General features: G+C 34.7%; 3 protein-coding genes across 3 annotated transcripts; 2 read left to right on the forward strand and 1 right to left on the reverse strand.

Moving 5' to 3' along the window:
* Nucleotides 1-855: 855 nt before the first annotated feature.
* On the forward strand, nt 856-1,838 carry LOC124937851 (ATP synthase subunit beta, mitochondrial-like). Its single transcript, XM_047478183.1, has 3 exons — nt 856-1,385; nt 1,459-1,534; nt 1,618-1,838. Exons 1-3 carry the CDS (start codon nt 930-932, stop codon nt 1,836-1,838), a joined length of 753 nt encoding a protein of 250 aa, XP_047334139.1. The 5' UTR covers nt 856-929.
* A 136-nt stretch (nt 1,839-1,974) lies between these two features.
* On the forward strand, nt 1,975-3,582 carry LOC124937861 (ATP synthase subunit beta, mitochondrial-like). Its single transcript, XM_047478194.1, has 5 exons — nt 1,975-2,013; nt 2,110-2,268; nt 2,679-2,903; nt 3,064-3,375; nt 3,469-3,582. Exons 1-5 carry the CDS (start codon nt 1,975-1,977, stop codon nt 3,580-3,582), a joined length of 849 nt encoding a protein of 282 aa, XP_047334150.1.
* Nucleotides 3,583-10,139: 6,557 nt separating this feature from the next.
* Nucleotides 10,140-10,898, reverse strand: LOC124937872 (secreted RxLR effector protein 161-like). The gene has a single exon (XM_047478205.1). The coding sequence runs from the start codon at nt 10,896-10,898 to the stop codon at nt 10,140-10,142; it is 759 nt and encodes a 252-aa protein (XP_047334161.1).
* Nucleotides 10,899-24,591: the final 13,693 nt, after the last annotated feature.

A 24,591-nucleotide genomic window follows, 5' to 3' on the forward strand; every position in this document is an offset into this window, starting at 1 on the left:
AATATATAACATTATTTTATATACTACTATTTACTTTTGAAAAAATATTTTTCTTGGAATGATAGTTAACAACGGGTTTATTTTTAAATGACTTATTGAACTTTTCTATAATTAGTTTTCAATTCTTAATAAAATATTTTATTATATAAAAGTTTAAAATATTAATTATTAAAAATGTTTTGATCTTTTATCTAAATAAACAATTTTATATTAAATCATTCATATATTTTTCAAATCTAATTCAATAGTAATTAAAAAAAAAAGTGAATAGTAAGTAAATTTAGAAAATGATATTATTTTTAATTTTAAATCAAATTTAATATATTAAAAATATATATGGTGATGTAATGTTGGATTTAACAACTCTTAATTTATGATGTTATTTAATATGTAAATTATTTTAACATAAAATCTACATAATTAATTTTTTCGATTGAACTTTTTATTTTAATATATTAAATTATTAATTAGTTAATACATAAATCAAATATATATTATTTTTATTTGTTTAAAATAAAATTAGTCATGATATATATAAAACAATTCATTCACTTTTCATTTTAAAAAATAAAATAAATATATTTGCATTAATAAATGAAGTAATTTAATTAATAAACACTTCAAAAAAGTAAGAAGATTAATATATTATATTTAATTTAAAAATAGTTTTAGATTAAAAAAAGTTTTATATAAATTTAAAAAAATATATGAGATGCAAATGAGAGACCGAGTGATTTAACTTTTAACAAGTCAATAAAGAAACAAAAATATATCATAAAAATCGGTCTTTTTAACCGATTTTCCTACAAATCATCAGTAATCTCTAACTAATTTTTCCATCTCTCTCTTCTTTTCTCTTGAGCTACAGATCTCTCTTCACATTCTCATATTCTTCATTTCTACTTAGTTCTCTCTTTCACCTTTCTTCAATGCCAATCATGGCTTCTCGTAAGATCCTATCTTCTCTTCTAAGAACCAATATCCGTTCATCTGCCTTCAAATGTCCAATTCAAACCCGATCTAACAATGCATCTCCAATCGGATATCTCTTGAACCGGGTGGCCAATTACGCCGCCTCTGCCGCAGCCGCTGCCCCGAAGTCCCCTTCGAAGGTGCAGGCGTCTGGTAAGGTTACTGATGAGATAACGGCGGCGGGTTCGATCGGCAAGGTATGTCAGGTGATTGGAGCTGTTGTCGATGTCAGATTCGAACAAGGTGGATTGCCGCCGATCATGTCGGCGTTGGAGGTGATGGATAATTCTGTTAGAGTGGTTCTTGAAGTTGCGGCTCATTTGGGAGAGAATACTGTTAGGACAATCGCCATGGAAGCTACTGAAGGAATGGTTCGTGGACAGAAGGTTCTTAACACCGGCGCACCCATTACGGTATCTCTCTCTGTTTTTCTTTTACTTTTTCATTTTTAGGGTTCATTATTTGAAAACATGTTTGATTGATTAGGTGCCTGTTGGAAGGGGTACGCTTGGGCGTATTATGAATGTGATTGGAGAGGCTGTTGATGGAAGTGGTGATATAAGTAATGATCGATTTCCATACATGTCTTGGTTTTGGTTAATGTATAAATTTTATGAATGTTGATTTTTGTTTGCATGCATGCAGAAACGGATCATTATCTTCCTATTCATAGAGAACCTCCTCTTTTCGTGGATCAATCGACGGAACAAGAGGTTCTCGTAACAGGAATTAAGGTGGTGGATCTTCTTGCTCCTTATCAAAAAGGTGGTAAGATTGGACTGTTTGGAGGAGCCGGTGTTGGGAAGACAGTGCTGATCATGGAACTTATCAACAATGTTGCCAAAGCTCATGGTTTAGTTTACTAACTCTTCATCATTTGCTATTAAATATTCATTCTCATCATAAGAAGTTGTGTGTTTGTTTTCGATATGAAAAGGTGGTTTCTCGGTGTTTGCTGGGGTTGGGGAAAGAACTCGAGAGGGTAACGATCTATATAGAGAAATGATTGAAAGTGGTGTCATTAAGCTCGGAGACAAGCTGGTTTGTTGTTTGTTTGTGTGACCTAACTTTTTTTCATTTGCATGAATTTGTTGTTTCTTTTTTATCAATAGTTTTGTTGTGATGATATTTATATAGAGTGAAAGCAAATGTGCACTTGTGTATGGTCAAATGAACGAGCCTCCTGGTGCTCGTGCCCGTGTCGCTCTAACCGGGCTAACGGTGGCTGAGCATTTCCGAGACAATGAAGGACAAGATGTGCTTCTTTTTGTCGACAATATCTTCCGTTTCACTCAGGTAAAATATCAAAATTCCTCATTTTATAAGGGTTTTTTTTGGAAAAAAAACTCAAAATCTCAAATAACCTAACCTAATATCTTATCATACCTTACTTTCTAACTTTTTAATAATAATCTTTTTTAACACTAATATTTGTTCTTTCTTTTTTTTGAAAGGATAGAACCATAATCAGTTAATTAATTTCTTTTGGCAAACCCGTCAAAGAATCAGTTCAATATAAGTTAACTCTAACATCATTTTATTCAAATAATCCAATTTAGAACATGCTTACTTTAAACAAGATTATTTCGAAATAACTAACTCCTTATTCAAATAACCCAATATTGAACTAGCTAGACCTAAAGTGTAAAACTATTGAAACATCTTAAGATCTAAATATGGATGTCTTGATGATTCTTGTTTGTCAGGCAAATTCAGAGGTGTCTGCATTGTTGGGACGAATTCCATCTGCTGTCGGTTATCAACCGACCCTTGCCTCGGATCTTGGAGGCCTTCAAGAGAGAATCACCACAACCACAAAAGGATCAATTACTTCCGTCCAGGCAGTTTATGTGCCTGCTGACGATTTGTCTGACCCGGCCCCTGCCACCACATTTGCCCATTTAGATGCCACCACTGTCCTAAGTAGACAGGTATTCAACCTTCCCTTAAATTTCTCCAACATTTATATTTGGAACACTAAAACAATTAACAAAATGTTCTTCATGTTTGTTTTGATACTTCTATTGTGATATTTTAATTTAGTTAGTCATAACTAGTAAAAAGTGAAAAAAATCTTTTCTTTTTATCTAGATTGCAGAGCTTGGGATTTACCCGGCAGTTGATCCTCTAGATTCAACATCTCGAATGCTTTCACCCCATATCTTGGGAGATGAACACTATGGAACAGCTCTAGGAGTGAAGAAGGTTCTTCAAGATTACAAGAGTCTTCAAGATATCATTGCCATTTTAGGAATGGATGAGCTAAGTGAAGACGATAAGTTGACTGTGGCTCGTGCAAGAAAGATCCAAAGGTTCTTGAGCCAACCCTTCCAAGTGGCTGAGATCTTCACCGGTGCGCCGGGAAAGTATGTGGAGCTTAAGGAAACAACCGCAAGCTTCAAAGTAAGTAACACATGACTAGTAGTTGTTCGATTTTCGCAAATTTGTTCGAGTTGGCTAACCATTGAGGAAATGTGTATATATATTTGTTTGTAGGATGTGTTAGGCGGGAAATATGACGACTTGCCAGAGCAAGCATTTTACATGGTGGGTGGGATTGAAGAAGTTATTGCTAAGGGTGAAAAGCTCGCAAAAGTGAGTGCCACATGAAATTAATCTAAGAGTCTATTTTGTTTTTGCTAGGACTTATTATAGAGTTTAGTCATAATCTTGTTATTGATCATCTTCCTTTCAACTTTGATGGAGATGGCTTTTATATGCCATCATTTTGATGATCCATCATTAATAATTAACTCCATAACAATATCCTCTAAATATTATGCACACAGATGATTAGTATTTAATTTCCATTTATTTCATTGATTTATTTTTACTATTGTTTAAACAATGCTATATATAACATGCACAAATTGAGAACATATTCTATCAGTGAAAGGGTTGGAAATCTAAAATAATTATTACTTCTTACAACTAAAGATTTTCTAAACAAAAACGAAAATTAAATAAAATGTGGAATAGATGAGGCCAAATTTAATGCAAACTAAAAATTATTTGGGCTTGATTCACTTGACCTGGTGAACTATGTTGTGACAGTACTATTAAACTATTTTGATTTGACATGGTACCATGTTGTTTACCGACAAAAATAATTTAAAAAAATATATGTTTATCTTTCATCTCAAGGCTTTGTTCATTTTGGTTGATTTCATATTAATATCAAACACATTTTCTATGATTTCTTTAATCTTTCATAAATTAATTATTCTTACTCTCTCTATTTTCTTTTATAATAAATTATTTTTTATTAAATCAAATAAGGAGTTACAAATAAAAACATTATTTACAAATAAAAGAAAATAACATTTAAAAAATCAAATATACACATTACATAATATAAACTATTCCACCAATGACGTGATATCTTCAAGATATCAAGGATCAACTCTATGAATTCAATAACATTGAGAGTAAGATGAGCAAACCAATTAAGCGATGTCGTAAATATCTCTACCCGGAATTCTCAGCAGCAGTAAAATTTATCTTTGCTTGAGGGTTTGTAACCAACATAAGAAAAAAGTTTGTCAAATGATAAATAACCATATACAAATATGGTAAGAATATCGATAAACTCATAAAATCATTAGATGATACATATAAAAAGGTCTTCAGGTGAAAGATAAATTCCAAAGGTTCATTATAAGAAAAAAAACTCCAAATTCGATAGCATCATCTCCTTTGCTGCAAAAAAAGAGATAAATACGGACTCGAGAAAGATATGAACATCAAACGACCCACCAAATATTGAGAATATTATTCAGATTACAAAAATTCGAGATAAGAAATCTGATTCGGCTAAATAGATTACTGTACCGAAAAACACACAATACTAACTCAGAAGTAAAAAAAAATATAATACTAACTCAAATCTAATGCTAAAAAAATCATGAAGGGACATGAGTAAGATAACTTTTCAACTTACTCAAGTTTTTTCTAGAGAGAAAAATTTGTTGAAACTTTCAATTTTTCATTGGAAAATTTGGTTTACCTTTAATAATAATAATAATAATAATTAAACAAAGTTTTAATTATTTTTTGAATCGAGAGATATAATTAATTTGATATATATGCAGGGACGGATAGAGCTAGGTGCTGAGGTGGGCTTAAGCAACCCCTATCTCATTTATAACTTTTTTTATATACATTCAATTTAGTTCAATTTAGAGAAGGCTATTAGAGTAGAGGTTCTTAAGTATTGTTGAAGAGAGAAGAAAAGAAAAAAAAATAGAAAGTTATATATATATATATATATATATATTGATTTTAATGATTATTAGGATTTTAATTATATTTTAGAATTGGTTTGATATGAATTTTAGTATTTTTATAGTTTATGAATATTTTTAATTTTTAATTTTCTTTTTATATTCAAATTATATTTTTTAATAAATAATTATTTTATTTAAATAATTAATATTAAAGTAATATATTCTAATTTTCAAAAATAATACTAATATTATTATTATTTATATAATAACTAATTATTTAACTTTTTTTTAAATGATATCTTATGATTCTTTTTTAGTTACCTATTACGAAGTAGTATAGAAATGGTTCTCTTTTGAACTAGATCTAAGTTAAGGTTGAGAAAAGTTTAATAAAACAAAATAAATATATATTTTTTTATAGTAGAAAAGGGACATGGGTCCTTAATTTTTTTTTTTTTACTTTTATTCATTATTTTATTTTATAAATTTAAAAATGTTAAATCCATGTTCATCCCTAGTTACACCTATAATTTTCTCATTATTTTATTACACCTACCAAAATTTTTTTAAAATCTATTTTAATTTTTTTTCAAGTCCACCATAACCGGATTTCTTGAATTCGTCCCTGTATATATATGGTTGAGTAAATAAATACTTAGATTAGGTCGCGGGTTGTCCGACCCATAAATATGGAGCAGTTCATTAATAAAATACTATTAAAAATGACATATATAAGTCTTTAACTTGTAACTCATATCTTATGAGTGTAAGACTATAATAACTAAGTTAGGTAACTTTTATGTTTTAAATTTAACCAAATATTTTTAATATACATATGTAGATTAACTTTCAATATTTTAATTTATTTTTATTAATTCTTATAAGTTTTGTTTTTTTAATATTAAAGAATGAGAATTTTTTCTAAGTGAATTTAGTGATTTTATTTTGAATTAATAATCATATAAATTATATATTCATATATAAAATTATAAATATAAATAAACAATATTAAATGATTTAGTGGTTAAAGTGTAAATAGTACCTAATAAAACACAATATTTGAATTTTACAATACCCAACTTTTAAAATAATATAAAAATTCTTATAAGAAATAATGATGGTTAAATATTTGAATAGCAATGTTAGTATGCGAAAGTGTGGATAAAAATGATGATATTGTTGGAATGTAAAATTCTCACAAGGTCGGTAACATTGGGATTTGTGGAATTAGATATGGATGGTTAAAAATATATGAATCATATTGACCAATGTGTAATGTCACAAGGTTAAAGGTGATTGAGATTGATGGTTAGTTTGTCGAGGGATAAGAGGTCAGTAACAAATTAGATATTGATAGTTAAAATTACATTAATCACGTATTTGATTGACCAAAGTGTGAGGTCACGAAGTTAAAGATTGATTGAGATTGGTAGTTGGTTTGTCGAAGGATAAGAGATCAGTAACAAATAAGATATTGGTGGTTAAAAATATATGAATCAAATATTTGATTGACCAAAGTGTGTGAGGTCACAAAGTTAAAGGTTGATTAAGATTGATAGTTGGTTTGCCGAGAGATAAGAGTTATTTGAAAGTGTGATTGGGGTGTGTTTTGCCGAGTGATAAGAAGCCAATAATAGAGAATCATGAGATCATGAGATTAAAGATTGATTGGTGGTTGGTTTGCCGAGGGATAAGAGATTGGTAAGAAATAAAATATTGATGGTTAAAAATGTACAAATCATATATTTAATCAAAGTGTGATGTCACAAAATTAAATGTTAATTAAGATTGGTAGTTGATTTTCGATGGATAAAAGACGTGTGTAGACCCTCATTTTCGATCTCCAATTTATATTTTTTTAAATAAATCTCGAGCCTACCAAAATATTATTTTATATCATATACGATATGGACGGATCCATATTTGGAGTTATAACATGCTTAAAAAAAATTAATAGGTAAAAACCTGAAGATAAATATTAAGTAAATATTTCATCTAATATTAATTATATTTAAAAATTATATGATTAGAGAATAATTTAATCTTATTTTATTAAAAAAACATCAAATATTAGGAGTGGGTTTGAGTCATTAAACAGATTCTCATGACCTCTCTCAAGTCTCCTCCAAAAATTTATAAATTTATATTCAAACAAATTTTAGTAAAATAAAATAAATAAATAATAAATACATATTATGAATCAACTACTAATCTAGTTATTTTTCTCCTTTAATTAATTAATGGAGACATTTTTCTCCTTTAATAATAAATTTTAATTTTCTCTCTCAAATTAATTTTTCTAACTCTCTTTTTCTTTTAAAATTTTCTTTTATTTCTTCTAAAATTTATTTATTTGCACTAAAGATTATATATATTTCTCTTTTAATAATAAATCTTAATTTTCTCTTTTTTATAAAATTATTTTCTCTAACACTTTTTCTCCTTTAAAAATAAATCTTAGTTTTTTCTCTTTTCTTTCCTAACACTTAAAAATGAGAATTTGGGTGGGAGAATGAAAAAAAGAATAACGTGGTGGGGCAATATAATTGGCTAAAAAAATAAAAATAATTTCTTTTTTCTCACATTTTTTCTTTTAAAAACAAATGAAAGGTGATGTCACATCATTTTCTCTCTATCACTCTTCTCTCAGAGTAATTGATGACGAGTAATTGATGACGTGAGGGCTGAAAAAAAAACTTATCTCTCTTTATTTTTCATTTTTCAATTGAGGTGATGCATTGATCATTCTCTTTCTTATTTCCTCCCCAAATTATCTTCCTCTATCGCTCAATCTTTTTATATTTCTTTTCCAAAATAATGTTGAATTTTAAATAATTTAATATATTATTAAAAATTATTATTTTATTTTACATGTGTTAATAAAATAAAATAAATAAGTAAATAAATAGACAAAATAAAATAATATATATTTTGGTTTATTTGTTTTCTTTTTAGGAGTGAATAAAAAATAAAATAAATGAATATTCAACTGTTAGAAAACTAGTGGTGAAGAGAAAGAAAAATCAAAATTAAATAAATGAATATATTATCGGGCAAAACCAAAACATGTTGCCCTATTTTTTAGTTTTTCAAGTTTTTTTTTTAAATTTTTTTTATTTTTTTGAGTGTGAAGTTGTTTGAGTGTTGTTTAAGTGATAAAGAAACTTATAGCAATATTTAAGAAACATTTTATATTTAAGTCACATTACGCACACTATAAACTCTCAATTTGAAATTTTAATTTTATACATTTGAGTTTTCCATATTTTATTTACGTTTTTTAATTAAATTTGTCTTAATTTCATTTATAAATTTTACTTCGATGCATTTGAGTTTGTCATATTTTATTTATCTTTTTTAATTAAATTTATACCATTAACTTTATCTTGAAAATATTCAATTTTAAATTTTGAAATTGAAAAAATGGGTCACATAAAATCGTAGAATTTGCAACAACCAACCAAACACCTACTATTTTTTCAGTTTTTTTTTTTTACATTTAAATGAATTTTGAACCATTTTATAAAAATTAAGAAAATAAACATAATATTTTAAAGAAAAATTAGGTTCATTTTAAAATATTTGATTTCATTTATGTGTCCACAATATAAAAACTCTAGAAATATTGGATTGATTTATAATCATAAAATTGATTTATGAATATAATACATTTTAATTACCCTTATTTTTTTTCACGTTTCTTCAAATATTAGTTTATTTATTTGTGAATAATTATTATTATACTTAAAATCATGAGCGGAAATTATAAATTGGAGCTCCTTATTTGGACAATTTCAATTTGAGACCTCTTATTTGAAAATGAATGTCAAGTTAAAAAATCATATCACTAACTTTTAGGAAAATGAGGCTTTCTACCGTTGGCTTTCAAAATTAGGTATACTTCTTTAGGAGTGCTTCTACAAAACATGATAGATCCTTAATTCAAGTACTAACAAGTACTCCAAGAAACATAGATAGATTCTTCTGAGTTGCTTGAACCAGACCAATAAAATCGATCTCGTAAGATACTGACTTCAATTATAGAAATATTTGAAACATGAATACTTGTATGCTAAAAAAAAGAAGTCCTCTAAGAAATCACTTAAAAAACCCTAAAATACTTGACCTAATCAATTAAAAAAACCTTAAACTACTTGACATAATCAACAATTCAAATATATGAATTTAAAATAGCGTAAATTTCAAGTTAAAGGAGAATCGAAGTAAAAGGTTAAAATAGATGTCGATGAAGCTGAATCTGATCAACAAGGAGATAAATTTCAATCTCTCTATTATAACGGAACGCGTGAGAATGACGTAAACAATAAATAGACAGAGATTCAACGTGGTTCACAAAGATAGAACTTGACTACGTCCACCCAAAAGAGAGAGATTATTATTGAGAAGATTGTTTACAAAGATGATATAACAAACTAGGGTTATAACACGAGTTTATATAACACTCGGTCCCTTGAAACCTTAATACAGAAACCTAACAAATAGAGAATTGGGCCGGCCCATTAAGAAGACCCAACTATTCAAGTCTATTCAATAAATCTCCACCTTAACTTGAATTCTCTCATATGTCCCAGGTGCATTATTCAATGCATATATCTCCTAAATACATTCCTCAATGTCAAATGACCCAGATGCACTCGCCGGTGCTGGATGGCCCAAATGTACTCGCCGGTGACGGATGACCCAGATGCACTCACCGGTGCCGGATGGTCTAGATGCACTTGTCGGTGCCAGATGGACCAGATGTATTAGTCAATACTAGATGGCCTAGATGCATTCATCAATACCAGATGGCCCAGATACATTAATCAATGCCCAGATGACCCAGATGCATTAGTCAATGCCAGATGGCCCAGATGCATTAGTCAATGCCCAGATGTTCAATCTTCTCTATCTCTCTCTTCTAAAGTTGCCCCAGGGCAACTAACAGTTTCTAACGTTAAGCAAGTCCAAACAATGTTGGAACTTGCTATGAGGAACTGACTTGGTGAACATATTAGCATGATTGTCAGCAGTTCCTACCTTTTTCACCTTTATCCTCTTCTCAGTCCTTAGGAAATGATATCGCACGTCAATATGCTTAGTCCGTTCATGATGAACTTGATCTTTGACTAAGCATATAACACTCAGACTGTCACAGAAGACAGTTGCTTGATCCTGATGTTGGCCCAGATCACTAATTAGTTCTTTCAGCCATATTCCCTCTTTATCAGCTTCTGTTAATGCCATGTACTCTATTTCTGTTGTAGACAAAGTCACAGTAGGTTGCAGAGTCGCTTTCCAACTAACAACTGAGCCCCCAAGAGTAAATACATAACTAGTCATAGATCTCCTACTATCAACGTTTCTAGCATAATCAGAATCTGAATACCCAATAATCAGACATTGTGTATCACCTCTATATATGAGACCAACATCAAAAGTTCTCCGTAGATACCTGAATATCCTCTTCACAGCTTGCCAATGCTCCTTCCCTGGTTGTACCATAAATCTGCTCACAACACTCACTACATGTGCCAGATCTGGTCTTGTACAAACCATAACATATATCAAACTCCCTACTGCACTAGAATAAGGAACTCGAGTCATATACTTTTTCTCTTCATCTATCTGAGGAGCAAACAAAGTAGTAAGATGAATGTTAGCAACACAAGGTGTATTTATAGGTTTAGCTGATGACATCCCAAACCTTGACAACACCTTCTCAATGTAACCTTTTTGTGATAAGAAAATTTTCTTCTAGCCTCTATCTCTAAGAATCTCCATTCCTAGAATTTTCCAATCTGCTCCTAGATCTTTCATCTCAAACTCAACATTTAGAAGATCTTTTAGCTTCTGAACATCTGTTTTGCTCTTTGCTGCTACCAACATGTCATCTACATACAGGACTAGGTAGATGAATGAGTCATCCTTCAACTTGTTGTAGTACACACAACAGTCATATGCACTCCTCTTGTAGTTAAGAGACATCATAAAATTGTCAAACCTCTTATACCACTACCTTGGAGACTGTTTAAGTCCGTATAAAGACTTCTTCAACTTGCAAACATATTTTTCCTTTCCTGGAACTTGGAAATCTTTTGGCTAAGTCATGTATATTTCTTTCTCTAACTCTCAATGTAGAAAGGTTGTTTTCACATCAAGTTGTTCGAGCTCCAAATCCTAATGTGTCACTATTGCTAGTAACACCCTAATAGAAGTATGTTTGACTATTGGTGAGAAAATTTCGTTATAGTCTACTCCCTCCTTCTAATTGAACCCCCTTGCAACAACTCGAGCCTTAAACTTGACTCCTTCAACAACTGTTAAACTTTCTTTTTTCTTGAAAATCCATTTACAAGTAATAACCTTTCTCCCTGTAGGCAAAAAGACTAACTCCCGAGTATGATTTTTGTGAAGTGATTCCATCTCATCTCCCATTGCTATGAACCACTACGCAACTTCAAACCCGGATATATCTTCTTTGTAAGTGGATGGTACAGACGTATTCACTTCCTTCTCAACAACCTGTAGTGCATAAGCAACCATATCTTCATAACCGTATCTCTGAGGTGGTCTAACTACAATCCTCCTTAACCGACCTTCAACTACACTCTCATGAATAACTTCAGACGGTTGAGAATTTAATTGTTCAGACTCTAGCAGCTAACCCTCAACGTGGGGTTCTTTTTCCTTTTGTAAAGTAGTTACTAACTCCACCTGTTTGTTAGTACTACTACTTTCTGCTACAGATTTCTCAATAGAGTTAAGTATAGAGTTCTCATCAAAGATGACGTTTCTACTCAAAATAATTCTTTTTTCCGATGGAGACCATGTTGGGTCAAATTATTTTGACTGAGTGTTGAAATAATTTAACAACTGAGATTTTGATGATGAAATAACTTATAAGTTTTGATACAGGTGTATTGAAACAATATTTCATAAGACTTGGATCTAATGAGGGTCATTAGACCGATTTTGGCTTTCATTGCATAAAATTAGACGTACAATCTAACTAATCGGAGTTAGACGTGTAGTCTAATAGACGTATAATTAGACAGATGGTCTAATAGATACACGGAATTAGACGTAAGTCTAATGCACATAATTAGACGTAAGTCTAATGAATGCACGGAATTAGACGTAAGTCTAATAGAATTAGACGTACAGTCTAACTCATCGGAGTTAGACGTGTAGTCTAATAAATGTAAAGAATTAGACGTAAGTCTAATGAATGCACAGAATTAGACGTAAGTCTAATAGAATTAGACGTACAGTCTAACTCATCGGAGTTAGACGTGTAGTCTAATAAATGTAAAGAATTAGATGTAAGTCTAATGAATACACAAAATTAGATGTAAGTCTAATATATTTGTAATTAGACGGGTAGTCTAATTGATATTCGGAATTAGACGTACAGTCTAACTCATCGGAGTTAGACGTGTAGTCTATTATATTTGTAATTAGATGGGTAGTTTAATTGATATTCGGAATTAGACGTACAGTCTAACTCATCGGAGTTAGACGTGTAGTCTAATATATTTGCAATTAGACGGGTAGTCTAATTTATGCGAAAGTTAGACGTGCGTCTAACTCCTTCAGACAAGTCTGAGGTAGAACCGGAATTAGATGTGCAGTTTAACTTAGTGGAGTTAGACGTGCACTCTAATGGTTATTGAATAATTAGACGTGTAGTCTAATTAGTGAAAGTTAGACGTGCGTCTAACTCCTTCAGACAAGTCTAAGGTAGAACCAGATTTAGACGTGCAGTCTAACTCAATAGAGTTAGACGTGCAATCTAATGGTTATTGAATAATTAGACGTGTAGTTTAATTAGTGAAAGTTAGACGTGCGTATAACTCCTTCAGACAAGTCTGAGGTAGAACCAGAATTAGACGTGCAGTCTAACTCAGTGGAGTTAGACGTGCAGTCTAATGGTTATTGTAATTAGACGCGAGTCTAATTCTATTAAACTAGGTGGTCTAATAGACGTTTTTCTATTAGAAGGAGATGACTTATTTCATTAGACTGATTTTCACAATCCGTCTAACTGAAATACGTCTAATGCCCAGTTTAAGCAGTACGCTTGAATCTAGCATATCACCTACCCACGTGCTATAGCTGTACCCTACTTCTGCTCCACTTTCTAGTGAAGATTAGTACAGCAGCTATATGCATCCAATCAAGGAATGCCACATAAGAGAATTTTCCTCAAATTACTTATTTTGTAGGTACATCCCTGATGGAATATTCGGCGCACTACCAGTGATGTACGATCACGATTCTTGTGCTCAGAACCTGCTGTGTATAATGGAGGCTTTCCAATGGAAGAGTTTCACGTATCATTCTTGAAGTTTCGACCGTTAGCTCCTACTTAGTATTTAACCAATCCTAAGGACAACGGACGAAGCACCTGTTACTTGTCAATCTTGCTTACTGAAACTACAGAGAATTCAAGCCTTTGAATATTGTGAAGCTTCTTTCTGATTGTACTGTGTGTGAATCGAGAGAGAGAACTAGAATCAAAATACCTTTAGCTGAGTGATATTCTTCATCTTGTAATTGAACAGAAAGTGTTCTATTCAATAGTGAGCTAAGTGTGTGTGTAAACTGTATTTGATTCTAATCATATTATAGTGAATCATTCCGGTGGTTGGAAGAAGGGGTGACGTAGGAGAGTTTCTCCGAACATCCATAAACAAACTGCTGTGCTCTTCTTTTCTGTCATCTTTTCATATTTCATCTTGTGCTTCAAACCCAAGTAAACAATTCTACCTTGAATCCGTTTCAAGTGTTTACACAAGTTTGCGTAGAATAGAAAGCAAATTAAATCCCTAACATGATTTCTTTCAAACCGTTTTTCATAAGACTTCATCCTTAGCTAGACCCCCGTCTCTATCGATAAAGCCGATCCTATCAATTGGTATCAGAGCCTTGTATCAATTCTCAAGCATCAAGAACCCAAAGCATGTTTTGCATCAATGAAACTCCTCTTCTGTCAAAGGACAACTACGATTGTTGGATGATAAGGATGCAAGCTCACTTGGCTGCTATTGGCTATGATATGTGGAGTGTTATCACCGATGGCCCCATAAAGATTTCAAAGCCAAGAAGTGAGTGGACTACTGAAGAAAAGGTGACCAACAACCTGGATAATGTTTCTAAGAATATTCTGTTCCAGACACTCAACATGAATATGTTCTGTGAGATCAAGTCCTGTTCCACTACAAAAGAGATATGGGATAAGCTCAACCAGATCTACGGTGTAAATTCTCAAGCAAAGAAGAACCAAAACGCATTCATTTGCAGTCAGAACAAGTCCAGATGGGCTGACAGCGATATAGAGGAGTCTCCAGCTAAAAAAGAGAATGAAGCTGTAACTTGTCTGATGGCAGATGACCAATCTAAGGTAAATGATATCTCTACACTAGAATTTACAAATGAGGAGTTAACTAATGCACTAAATGAAATGGCCATTGAGTACAAGAAGTTAGCTGACTCTTTTTATGAAATGAAAGTTAAATATGAATCAATTGTTCTTTCTCCAAACCAAGAATCTGAACCAAACGTTTTTGATGAAAACTTAATAGAGATCTCATCTGAGAATGAGATACTCACAGATTCAAACTCTATCATCTGAAAAGAAAAGGCTTAACTATGTTGTCAGTGCATGGACAAGATCAGGAGATGCTGTTAAATATCATATCAGCATGTTGAAACCTGCAAGATCTAGATCCGGATTGGGATTTGATAGCAATGACCATAATCTGTCCTGCAAAAAGTCAAAACCAAATGACAAGTTTAAGCCTATAAACTTTGTCAAAGGGAGTATTACTGACATTGAATCTGATCCTATTTATGAAGAAGTTGCTTTCAAAAATGAAATAGTTTATGTTCCACCGACTGTTAGCTGGCTTAAAAATAAGCTAGAAAAAACTAATAAGTCTGGTAATTCAAAACCTGACTCTAAGTCAATGAGTTTTAAAAGAAAATCTTCTTCAAAAGTTAAAGGATCAGTGGCTAGCAGAAATTCGTCTGCCAAGTCAAAAACATACGCATTAATCACAACTCAAAATGGAAAGTCCATCAGAATAACTCAAATATGGATTCCTAAAGGACTGATTGACCGAGGACCCAATTGAAGGTGGGTACCAAAAGATTGTAAATATCTATTTATGTAGGTACAAATAAATGAAGGACTAAAGGAATCTGTATGGTATCTTGATAGCGGATGTTCCAGGCATATGACAGGAAACAAACGACTTCTCACTGATATATCAGACTACTCTGGACCTAAGATCACATTTGGTGACAACAAGAAGGGAAAGACCATGGGTAAGGGTAAGATTATCCATGGTAACCTAACTATTAATGACGTGCTGCTGGTTGACAATCTCTGTTATAATTTAATCAACATTAGTCAATTATGTGATAATGGTTTGTCAGTAGATTTTCAAACTCATGCATGTTTAGTTAAAGACCAAGATGGAAACATTTTATTGACTGGAAGTAGAGTAGGAAACTCATATAAAATGAATTGGCAAAAAGACACGTCTGACCCTGATAGGATCGACTTTATCAATAGAGACGGGGGTCTGGCTAATGATGAAGGCTTATGAAAAAAACGGTTTGATAGAAATCCTATTAGGGATTAATATCTCTTTCTATTCTACGCAAACTTGTGTAAACACTTGAAACAGATTCAAGGCGGAATTGTTTACTTGGGTTTGAAGCACAAGATGAAATATGAAAAGATGACAGAAAAGGAGAACACAACAGTTTGTTTATGGATGTTCGGAGAAACTCTCATACGTCACCCCTTCTTCCAACCACCGTAAGGATTCACTATATGATGAGAATCAAATACAGTTTACACACACTTAGCTCACTATTGAACGGAACACTTTCTGTTCAATTACAAGAAGATGAAGAATATCACTCAGCTAATGGTGTTTTGATTCTAGCTCTCTCTCTCGATTCACACACAGTACAATCAAAAAGAAGCTTCACAAAATAAGTTCAGTAAGTAAGATGATTGAGTAGTCCCTCTCTGCAAAATCAGAATGCTTGTTCGTAAGATTGGTTGATGCTTGATCCAGTCTTTCGTCCGTTGCTCTAAGGATTGATTAAATACTGAGCAGGAGTTAACTGTCGAATCTTCAAGAATGATACGTGACGCTCTTCCATTGGAAAGCCTCCATTGTACACAGTAGGTTCTGAGCACAAGGATCGTGGCCGTACCGAACTGGTAGTGCGCCGAATATTCCATCAGGGATGTACCTGCAAAACGGGTAATGTGAGGAAAATTCTCTTACGTGGCATTCATTGATTGGATGCATATAGATGTTGTACTAATCTTCACTGGAAAGTGGAGCAGGAGTAGGGTACAACTATAGCACGTGGATAGGAGAAATGCTAGATTCAAGCGTACTGCCTGAACAGAGCATTAGACGTATTTCAGTTAGACGGATTTGAGAAAATCAGTCTAATGAAATAAGTCAACTCCTTCTAGTGAAAAACGTCTATTAGACCGCCTGGTCTAATATAATTAGACTCGCGTCTAATTTCAATAACCATTAGACGGGTACGTCTAACTCCACTGAGTTAGACTGCCACGTCTAATTCTGGTTCTACCTCAGACTTGTCTGAAGGAGTTAGACTCACGTCTAACTTTCACTAATTAAACAACCCGTCTAATTATAATAACCATTAGACCGGCACGTCTAACTCCACTAGGTTAGACTGCCACGTCTAATTCCGGTTCTACCTCAGACTTGTCTGAAGGAGTTAGACTCACGTCTAACTTTCACTAATTAGACAACCCGTCTAATTATAATAAACGTTAGACCGACACGTTTAACTCCGATGAGTTAGACTGGCGCGTCTAATTCCGGTTCTACCTCAGACTTGTCTGAAGGAGTTAGACTCACGTCTAACTTTCACTAATTAGACAACCCGTCTAATTATAATAACCATTAGACCAACACGTCTAACTCCGATGAGTTAGATTGACGCGTCTAATTCCGGTTCTCCCTCAGACTAATCTGAAGGAGTTAGACTCACGTCTAACTTTCACTAATTAGACAACCCGTCTAATTATAATAATCATTAGACCGGCACGTCTAACTCCACTGAGTTAGACTGCCACGTCTAATACCGGTTCTACCTCAGACTTGTCTGAAGGAGTTAGACTCACGTCTAACTTTCACTAATTAGACTATCCGTCTAATTCCGCGTATTCATTAGACCATCCGTCTAATTCTTTACGTCTATTAGACTTACACGTCTAACTCCGATGAGTTAAACTGTACGTCTAATTCTATTAGACTCACGTCTAATTCCGCGTATTCATTAGACCATCCGTCTAATTCTTTACGTCTATTAGACTTACACGTCTAACTCCGATGAGTTAGACTGTACGTCTAATTCTATTAGACTCACGTCTAATTCTGTGTATTCATTAGACCATCCGTCTAATTCTTTACACATCTATTAGACTTACACGTCTAACTCCGATGAGTTATACTGTACGTCTAATTCTATTAGACTTACGTCTAATTCCATTAGACTTACGTCTAATTTACACGTCTATTAGACTGCACGTCTAACTCCTTTGAGTTAGACTGTGCGTCTAATTCTATTAGACCTGCGTCTAATTTTATACGGAATGAAGATCAAAATCGGTCTAATGGCCCTCATTAGATCCAAGTCTAATAACATGTTGTCTTAATACACTTATATCAAAACTCATAAATTATTTCATCATCAAAATATTAGTGGGTAAATTATTTTAACACTTAGTCAAAATAATTTGACCCAACAATTTCCCCCTTTTTTATGAAGAAATTGCAAACCTGCATACACATAACAAGACATGCATTCATCCAATAAATAATCAAACACCTTGTTTACTTACATCATTCATCCAGAAAGAACCAGTATTCGAAAACTTATCAAGAAACCATGTTCAATAAAATTAAACAGAGTAAAAGAAGAGAGATCATTGTTCTTCCCTTTTTACTCGAGGATCGGTTGGACTCATCTCTTGCCCGGGAAGCATGTTCATAAAATGAGGATAGCCGCGACCACCACGACCTCCTGCATTCGATCTTCCTCCACGTTCAGCAACACTGCCACGTCCACCTTGTTAAACAACAAAACTCTTCATCGGTATCAACAACAGAAATTAACCACAAGAGTTAATTTATCTGTAGTTACTTTACTTGAGTATATCAAAGGTCGCATTGATTAATGTATGTATATTTATTGATCATTATATTATGTATTGTAACCACACATTCTCATCAAGGAAAATAGCCAAAACTTATTTACGGCTAAAATAATTCTATCTATATTTTATTTCTTTCTTGGTATCAGAGCATCTCTTGGACTACTCCTTTCTTTTTCGATCCTATGGCTGATTCAAAAAAAAATCAGTTGTTTCCTAACTTTCTTCAATCGATCTCTGTTAAACTTGATCAGCACAACTTTGTAATCTGGAAAAGTCAAGTTATACCGGTTCTTAAAGGCAACCGTCTTTTCCGATTTGTTACTGAATCCCACCCAGCCCCCTGTGCAACGATTACTTCTGTACAGGACGATGAAACTATTGTTGACGATGACGAAGAGAAACCCACCGTCGTCGCAAATCCTGAGTTTGAAGCATGGGAGGAGAAAGATCAGCGAATCATAAGTTGGCTCCTCTCTACCTTATCAGATTCCATTCTTGCTCAAGTTGTTGGCGACGCATGTGAGACCTCTTCGCGTCTTTGGGATACACTTGAAAGAATGTTCGCAACACAATCTAGAGCTCGTTTGGTTCAGTTGCGACTACAACTCCAGACTCAGAAGAAAGGTAATAAATCAATGAATGAATACCTTCAATCTATAAAATCTATAGCAGATTCGCTTGCAGCAATTGGTGAGAGAGTTTCTGAACTCGATTTGTTCACTCATACCTTGAGTGGCCTTGGACCAGAATACGAGGCCTTAGTGGTTGCTGTAACCACCCGTTTCAAACCGGTGAGTGTCGAGGAACTCACTGGACTTCTGCTCAACCACGAACAACGGCTAGAACTGGCACATTCTGTTGCCAACAATGCCTCAGCCAATATTGCTTTCGGACGACATAGAGGAGGTGGAAGAAACTCTCGCGGGAATCCATCGCCGCGAGGAAGGGGATCAAATTCAGGACCCTCTGAATATTATATGGCTAAAAATTCTTATGTCAATGGACCTGAGTCCGAGTCCGGTGGATGCTGGAGCGGGACGCCTTTATATAGGTCCAACAATAACATAAATAATAATTCGAGTCGAGTTGGATCGAATTATGGGCCCAATAATCTTCAATTTGGAAACAATTTATTTTCTCGTGACGGGAACCGTCGTAGAAATAATAATGGTGGTAATCAACGTCCGAAATGTACCAATTGTGATCGAATTGGACATTCATCGGATAATTGTCGCTCTCACCAACAATGTCAACTTTGTAATGGTATTGGACATCTTGTCAATACTTGTCGGCGTAGGTTTGATCATAACTTTCAACCTTCGGCTCCGCCTGCAGCTATGATGGCCAGCCCATCAGTGATCTCAGATCCTGCTTGGTATCCAAACTCGGGTGCTACTGATCATATTACGGCTGACTTAGAAAATCTCCAAACTCACTCGGCATATCAAGGTACTGAACGGATTTCAGTTGGTAACGGTAACCCTCTATCCATATCTCACATTGGCAATTCTATTATTAATAGTGGAAATCAAACTCTACATCTACGAAATATTTTGCATGTTCCACAAATTGTCAAGAATTTGATGAGTGTTGCTCGATTTACCGCTGATAATAATGTATTCTTTGAATTTCATCCTTCTTACTGTTTGGTAAAGGATCGCTCTACGAAGATGGAAGTTCTTCGAGGCAGACTTAAAGACGGGTTATACTATATTTCTCCATCAACAATCCCTAAACATGCTCTTACAACCTCTCGAGCTTCAGCGTCTACTTGGCATCATCGTTTTGGACACCCTTGTGCTGCCACCACATCTTATGTTATTTCTCATTTTCAGTTACCTATGTTAGGAAACAAGAACTTTAATGTTTGTGAAGCATGCCAGATTGGAAAAGCTCACAAATTACCTTTTCCAATTTCTATATCAAAAACTTTTGCTCCACTTGATTTAATTCATTCTGATGTTTGGGGACCGGCTCCCGTTTTCTCTACAAATGGTTTTCGTTATATGGTTATTTTTGTTGATGATTATAGTCGGTATACGTGGTTATACCCACTTCAAAAGAAATCGGATGTGTTATCTATATTTGTGAAATTTAAGGCACTTGTTGAAAACCAATTCAACCGGAGTATAAAAATGCTTCAGACTGATTGGGGTGGAGAATATCGTAATCTTGGCTCATTGACAGAACTTCATGGTATACAGCACCGACTCTTGTGCCCATATACGAGCGAACAAAATGGAGTTGCTGAACGAAAATTACGGCATATCACTGGGATTAGCCTCACCTTAAGGGCACATGCATCAGTACCTCCTCAATATTGGGATGATGCGTCTCTCACTGCAATATATCTTATCAACCGACAACCATCACCTTCTCTAGATCATCGCTCTCCATATGAAATATTATTTCGGTGTGTGCCTGACTATATTTCTTTGAAGACTTTTGGGTGTGCTTGTTACCCTCTTATAAGACCCTACAACCAACACAAGATGGATTTTCGGTCCACCCGATGTATTTTTCTTGGGTATAGCTCGGTTCACAAAGGCTATAAATGTCTCCACCTACCAACCGGTCGTATATACATCTCTCGACATGTTACCTTCAATGAACAAATATTTCCCTTTTCTACAATATCACCTTCGACACCTACTCACACAACCCAACAACCATTGTTATCTATCCCCACATATTCTGTTCCATCTACAACCTCAACCGTTGTTACTGCACAACCAACCACACCTACCACACCTACCACACCTACCACATCTATCCCTCCTAATAATCCAATTAATCCAATCACTACCCCACCTCAATCTTTTTCTAACTCATCTACTCCCACATTGGTTGAATCCACACCTATTCCTAGAAATCCTCTTCCTCGTACTTCACCTGTTCGTGCCCCTACATGCTCCATTCATCCCATGGTCACTCGAGCCAAAAACCGGATTCATTCCTTAAATATTAACTTTGCCTCTAGTGTTGAACCTACATGTGTTTCATCGGCTAATAAAGACCCTGCTTGGAGGGCTGCCATGACATCTGAGTATAATTCACTACTACAGAACAACACATGGACTCTTGTTCCGCGAACTCAGGCTCGCAATGTGGTTGGATGCAAATGGGTTTTTAAACTTAAACGGAAAATTGATGGGTCAATTGAACGACACAAAGCACGACTTGTTGCAAAAGGTTTTCATCAACAATCTGGAATTGATTATGAGGAAACCTTTAGTCCGGTTGTCAAACCAACTACTATCCGAACCATTCTCTCACTCGCTGTTACACGACAGTGGCCTATCCACCAACTTGATGTGAGTAATGCTTTTCTTCATGGCACATTACTTGAAGAAGTTTATATGGCTCAACCGCCTGGATTTATACATCCTGATTTTCCACATCATGTATGTCGTCTACAAAAGGCCATTTATGGACTAAAGCAAGACCCGCGTACTTGGCACTCCACATTATGTAGGGCTTTATTATCCATTGGCTTTATTGAATCCAAATCCGATACATCGCTTTTTATTTATCACAAAGGCGATATTTTGGCTTATCTACTAGTTTATGTGGATGATATTATATTTACGGGAAACTCTTCACCCCATCTTATGTCTACGATATCTAAATTGTGTAAACTATTTCCTATTAAAGACATGGGTGATATTCATTATTTTCTTGGAGTTGAAGCTACTCGAACTCCCACCGGTTTGTTTCTTAGTCAAGTTAATTATATTTCCACAATCCTTAAGAGAGCTAATATGGTGGATGCAAAGCCACTTCACACTCCTGTTGCCACTGGGTCTTCTCTTTCCAAACATGATGGTGAACCCTTGAGTGACCCACTTCTCTATCGAAGCATTGTTGGCGCTCTTCAATATCTTACTCTCACACGTCCTGAGCTCGCCTTTGCAGTTAATCGAGCGTGTCAGTTTATGCACTCTCCCACCACTACTCATTGGGCAGCTGTAAAACGAATATTACGTTATCTTCGGCATACACCGTATCATGGATTACAAATTCGGTCATCGTCACAACTTTCTCTTACAGCATATTCTAATGCTGATTGGGCCGGATGTCCTGATGATCGTCGATCCACCACTGGCTATTGTGTATTTCTTGGAGACAATCTCATTTCCTGGAATTCCAAAAAGCAACAGGTTGTTGCTCGTTCTAGTACAGAGTCTGAATATCGTGCCTTGGCTCATGCTATTGCTGAACTTTGTTGGCTCCAATCTCTTCTAGGAGAACTTCACGTCACTCTGAATCGTCCTCCTATTCTATGGTGTGACAACATTGGTGCTGCATTTCTCTCTGCAAACCCTGTCTTTCATGCTCGTACCAAACACATTGAGATTGATTTTCATTTTGTTCGTGAACGTGTTGCTCGTAAGACACTTATCATTCAATATATATCAACTCGTGATCAGATTGCAGATATCCTTACTAAAGGTCTTTCATCTAAATGCTTTTCACTTTTTCGTGACAAGCTCACAGTCTGTGCCACACCGTTTCGCTTGCGGGAGGATGTTAAACAACAAAACTCTTCATCGGTATCAACAACAGAAATTAACCACAAGAGTTAATTTATCTGTAGTTACTTTACTTGAGTATATCAAAGGTCGCATTGATTAATGTATGTATATTTATTGATCATTATATTATGTATTTAATTATGTATTGTAACCACACATTCTCATCAAGGAAAATAGCCAAAACTTATTTACGGCTAAAATAATTCTATCTATATTTTATTTCTTTCTCACCTTGATCAACATTGGACAGCCTACCTCAGCCGCCACCACTTCTACCACCACGCTCAGAACCACTTCGACCACCACCTCTCTTGGTTGGCCTGGGATTGTCATCAGAATTTGGGGCCCGCCTGGATCTGGTCCCGGTTGACACACCATCATTCCTCTTGCTTGACTCACCTTGATTTGGTCGAGGTTGGGCACCTTCAGCATTGCCTAAAGCATCTTCCTTAGCTTGAAACTTCTTGGCAAGGTTCTCAGCAAAAGCTTGTCGTTCATTGTCATTTCTGTTCATGCAACCCTGCATTTCTACCAGGTGATTCTTCACTAGACTGAGTACATCCAAGGTTTCCTTATGGCATTCGTCATTGATGTGCCTCTCAATGTCAAATAGTTCACTTTGGTGGTTGAAGCTTTCCTGTTGAGATTTTGAAAACTTTACATTCGAGACATGGGTCTCATAAGTATTCATCTTCAGAGTCTTATCCAGCTCAGTTAGGATCTTGAAAATGTTGCTGAAATTCGCTCTTTCCTCTTCCCTGGAGATCATTGACTGACACATAGTCTTCTGTATTGAGGAAAGCATAGACCTCATAGATCTTAACATTTTATTTCCTCCAGCAGATGGACCTTCGTGAGAAGACACTTCTCCAGATTCAGCAGCCATACTTTGAATAGGCTCAAAGTTTGTATGAACCTACAAGGATTGCTCAGGCTGATTTACTTCAGCATCCTTAGCCGCTTTATCTTGTGCCTCTTCTTCGTCAATATCTCTTTGTGCCCTTTCGAATCTTTCGAGCAAACTTCCAGAATAGTGACGAGGAGTGGTTATGTTTTCGTGAACGCTTCCCACAACGCCATCAGGAAATAAGTAGGTCTTAACAACCTTTGGTTGTTCATCCTGTTCCTCCTCAGACGAGGAACTATCTTCTTCATCATTTTTCTCTTTAGAGGGTTCCCCCTCAGTTCTTGCGGTTTCAGGCTGAGTGACCTCAACCAATTTCTCTTGAGCACCCTCTGTTCTCGCAACATGGGTTACAATTTCATTTTCTTCAATAGGAGCTTTCAAAGCTTCCTCTGCTACATCTTCTAAGGTTACTTCTTCAACATTTGTCTCAAGAGCTTGTTCAGGCTCTTGAACATTCACCATTTCTTCTTTTTCATTAGGAAGCTCTTGGATAGGATGATCTAGAATACGTCTCTCTTCGGCAGACAGGGTTCCAAATTCGATCAGGAGAGAAGCATCTGATTCATCGGTGTTTGGAATATCCATGGCCTCTTCTTCGTTGAGCGGTTCTGCGCCAGAGCAATCGGCGCCATGAATGTATCTGGATGCAGCATAAACATAGCCTTCCATGATATCATTCAACTTCTTCAACACTTTGACTTCAACATCAGCTCCTTTTGTGTT

Source organism: Impatiens glandulifera, chromosome 1 (assembly GCF_907164915.1).
Source record: "Impatiens glandulifera chromosome 1, dImpGla2.1, whole genome shotgun sequence".
NCBI classification, from domain to species: Eukaryota; Viridiplantae; Streptophyta; class Magnoliopsida; order Ericales; family Balsaminaceae; genus Impatiens; species Impatiens glandulifera.

What these genes read in the sequence shown, in the direction of transcription:
- LOC124937851 (XM_047478183.1), top strand. Translation starts at nt 930, where the DNA reads ATGCCAATCATGGCTTCTCGTAAGATCCTATCTTCTCTTCTAAGAACC. An exon ending in ACACCGGCGCACCCATTACG is followed by an intron (nt 1,386 to 1,458) that starts GTATCTCTCTCT and finishes TTGATTGATTAG; the next exon opens with GTGCCTGTTGGAAGGGGTAC. An exon ending in TGATGGAAGTGGTGATATAA is followed by an intron (nt 1,535 to 1,617) that starts GTAATGATCGAT and finishes GCATGCATGCAG; the next exon opens with AAACGGATCATTATCTTCCT.
- LOC124937861 (XM_047478194.1), top strand. Translation starts at nt 1,975, where the DNA reads ATGATTGAAAGTGGTGTCATTAAGCTCGGAGACAAGCTG. An exon ending in TTAAGCTCGGAGACAAGCTG is followed by an intron (nt 2,014 to 2,109) that starts GTTTGTTGTTTG and finishes ATATTTATATAG; the next exon opens with AGTGAAAGCAAATGTGCACT. An exon ending in AAACAACCGCAAGCTTCAAA is followed by an intron (nt 3,376 to 3,468) that starts GTAAGTAACACA and finishes ATTTGTTTGTAG; the next exon opens with GATGTGTTAGGCGGGAAATA.
- LOC124937872 (XM_047478205.1), bottom strand. Translation starts at nt 10,898, where the DNA reads ATGTCATCAGCTAAACCTATAAATACACCTTGTGTTGCTAACATTCAT.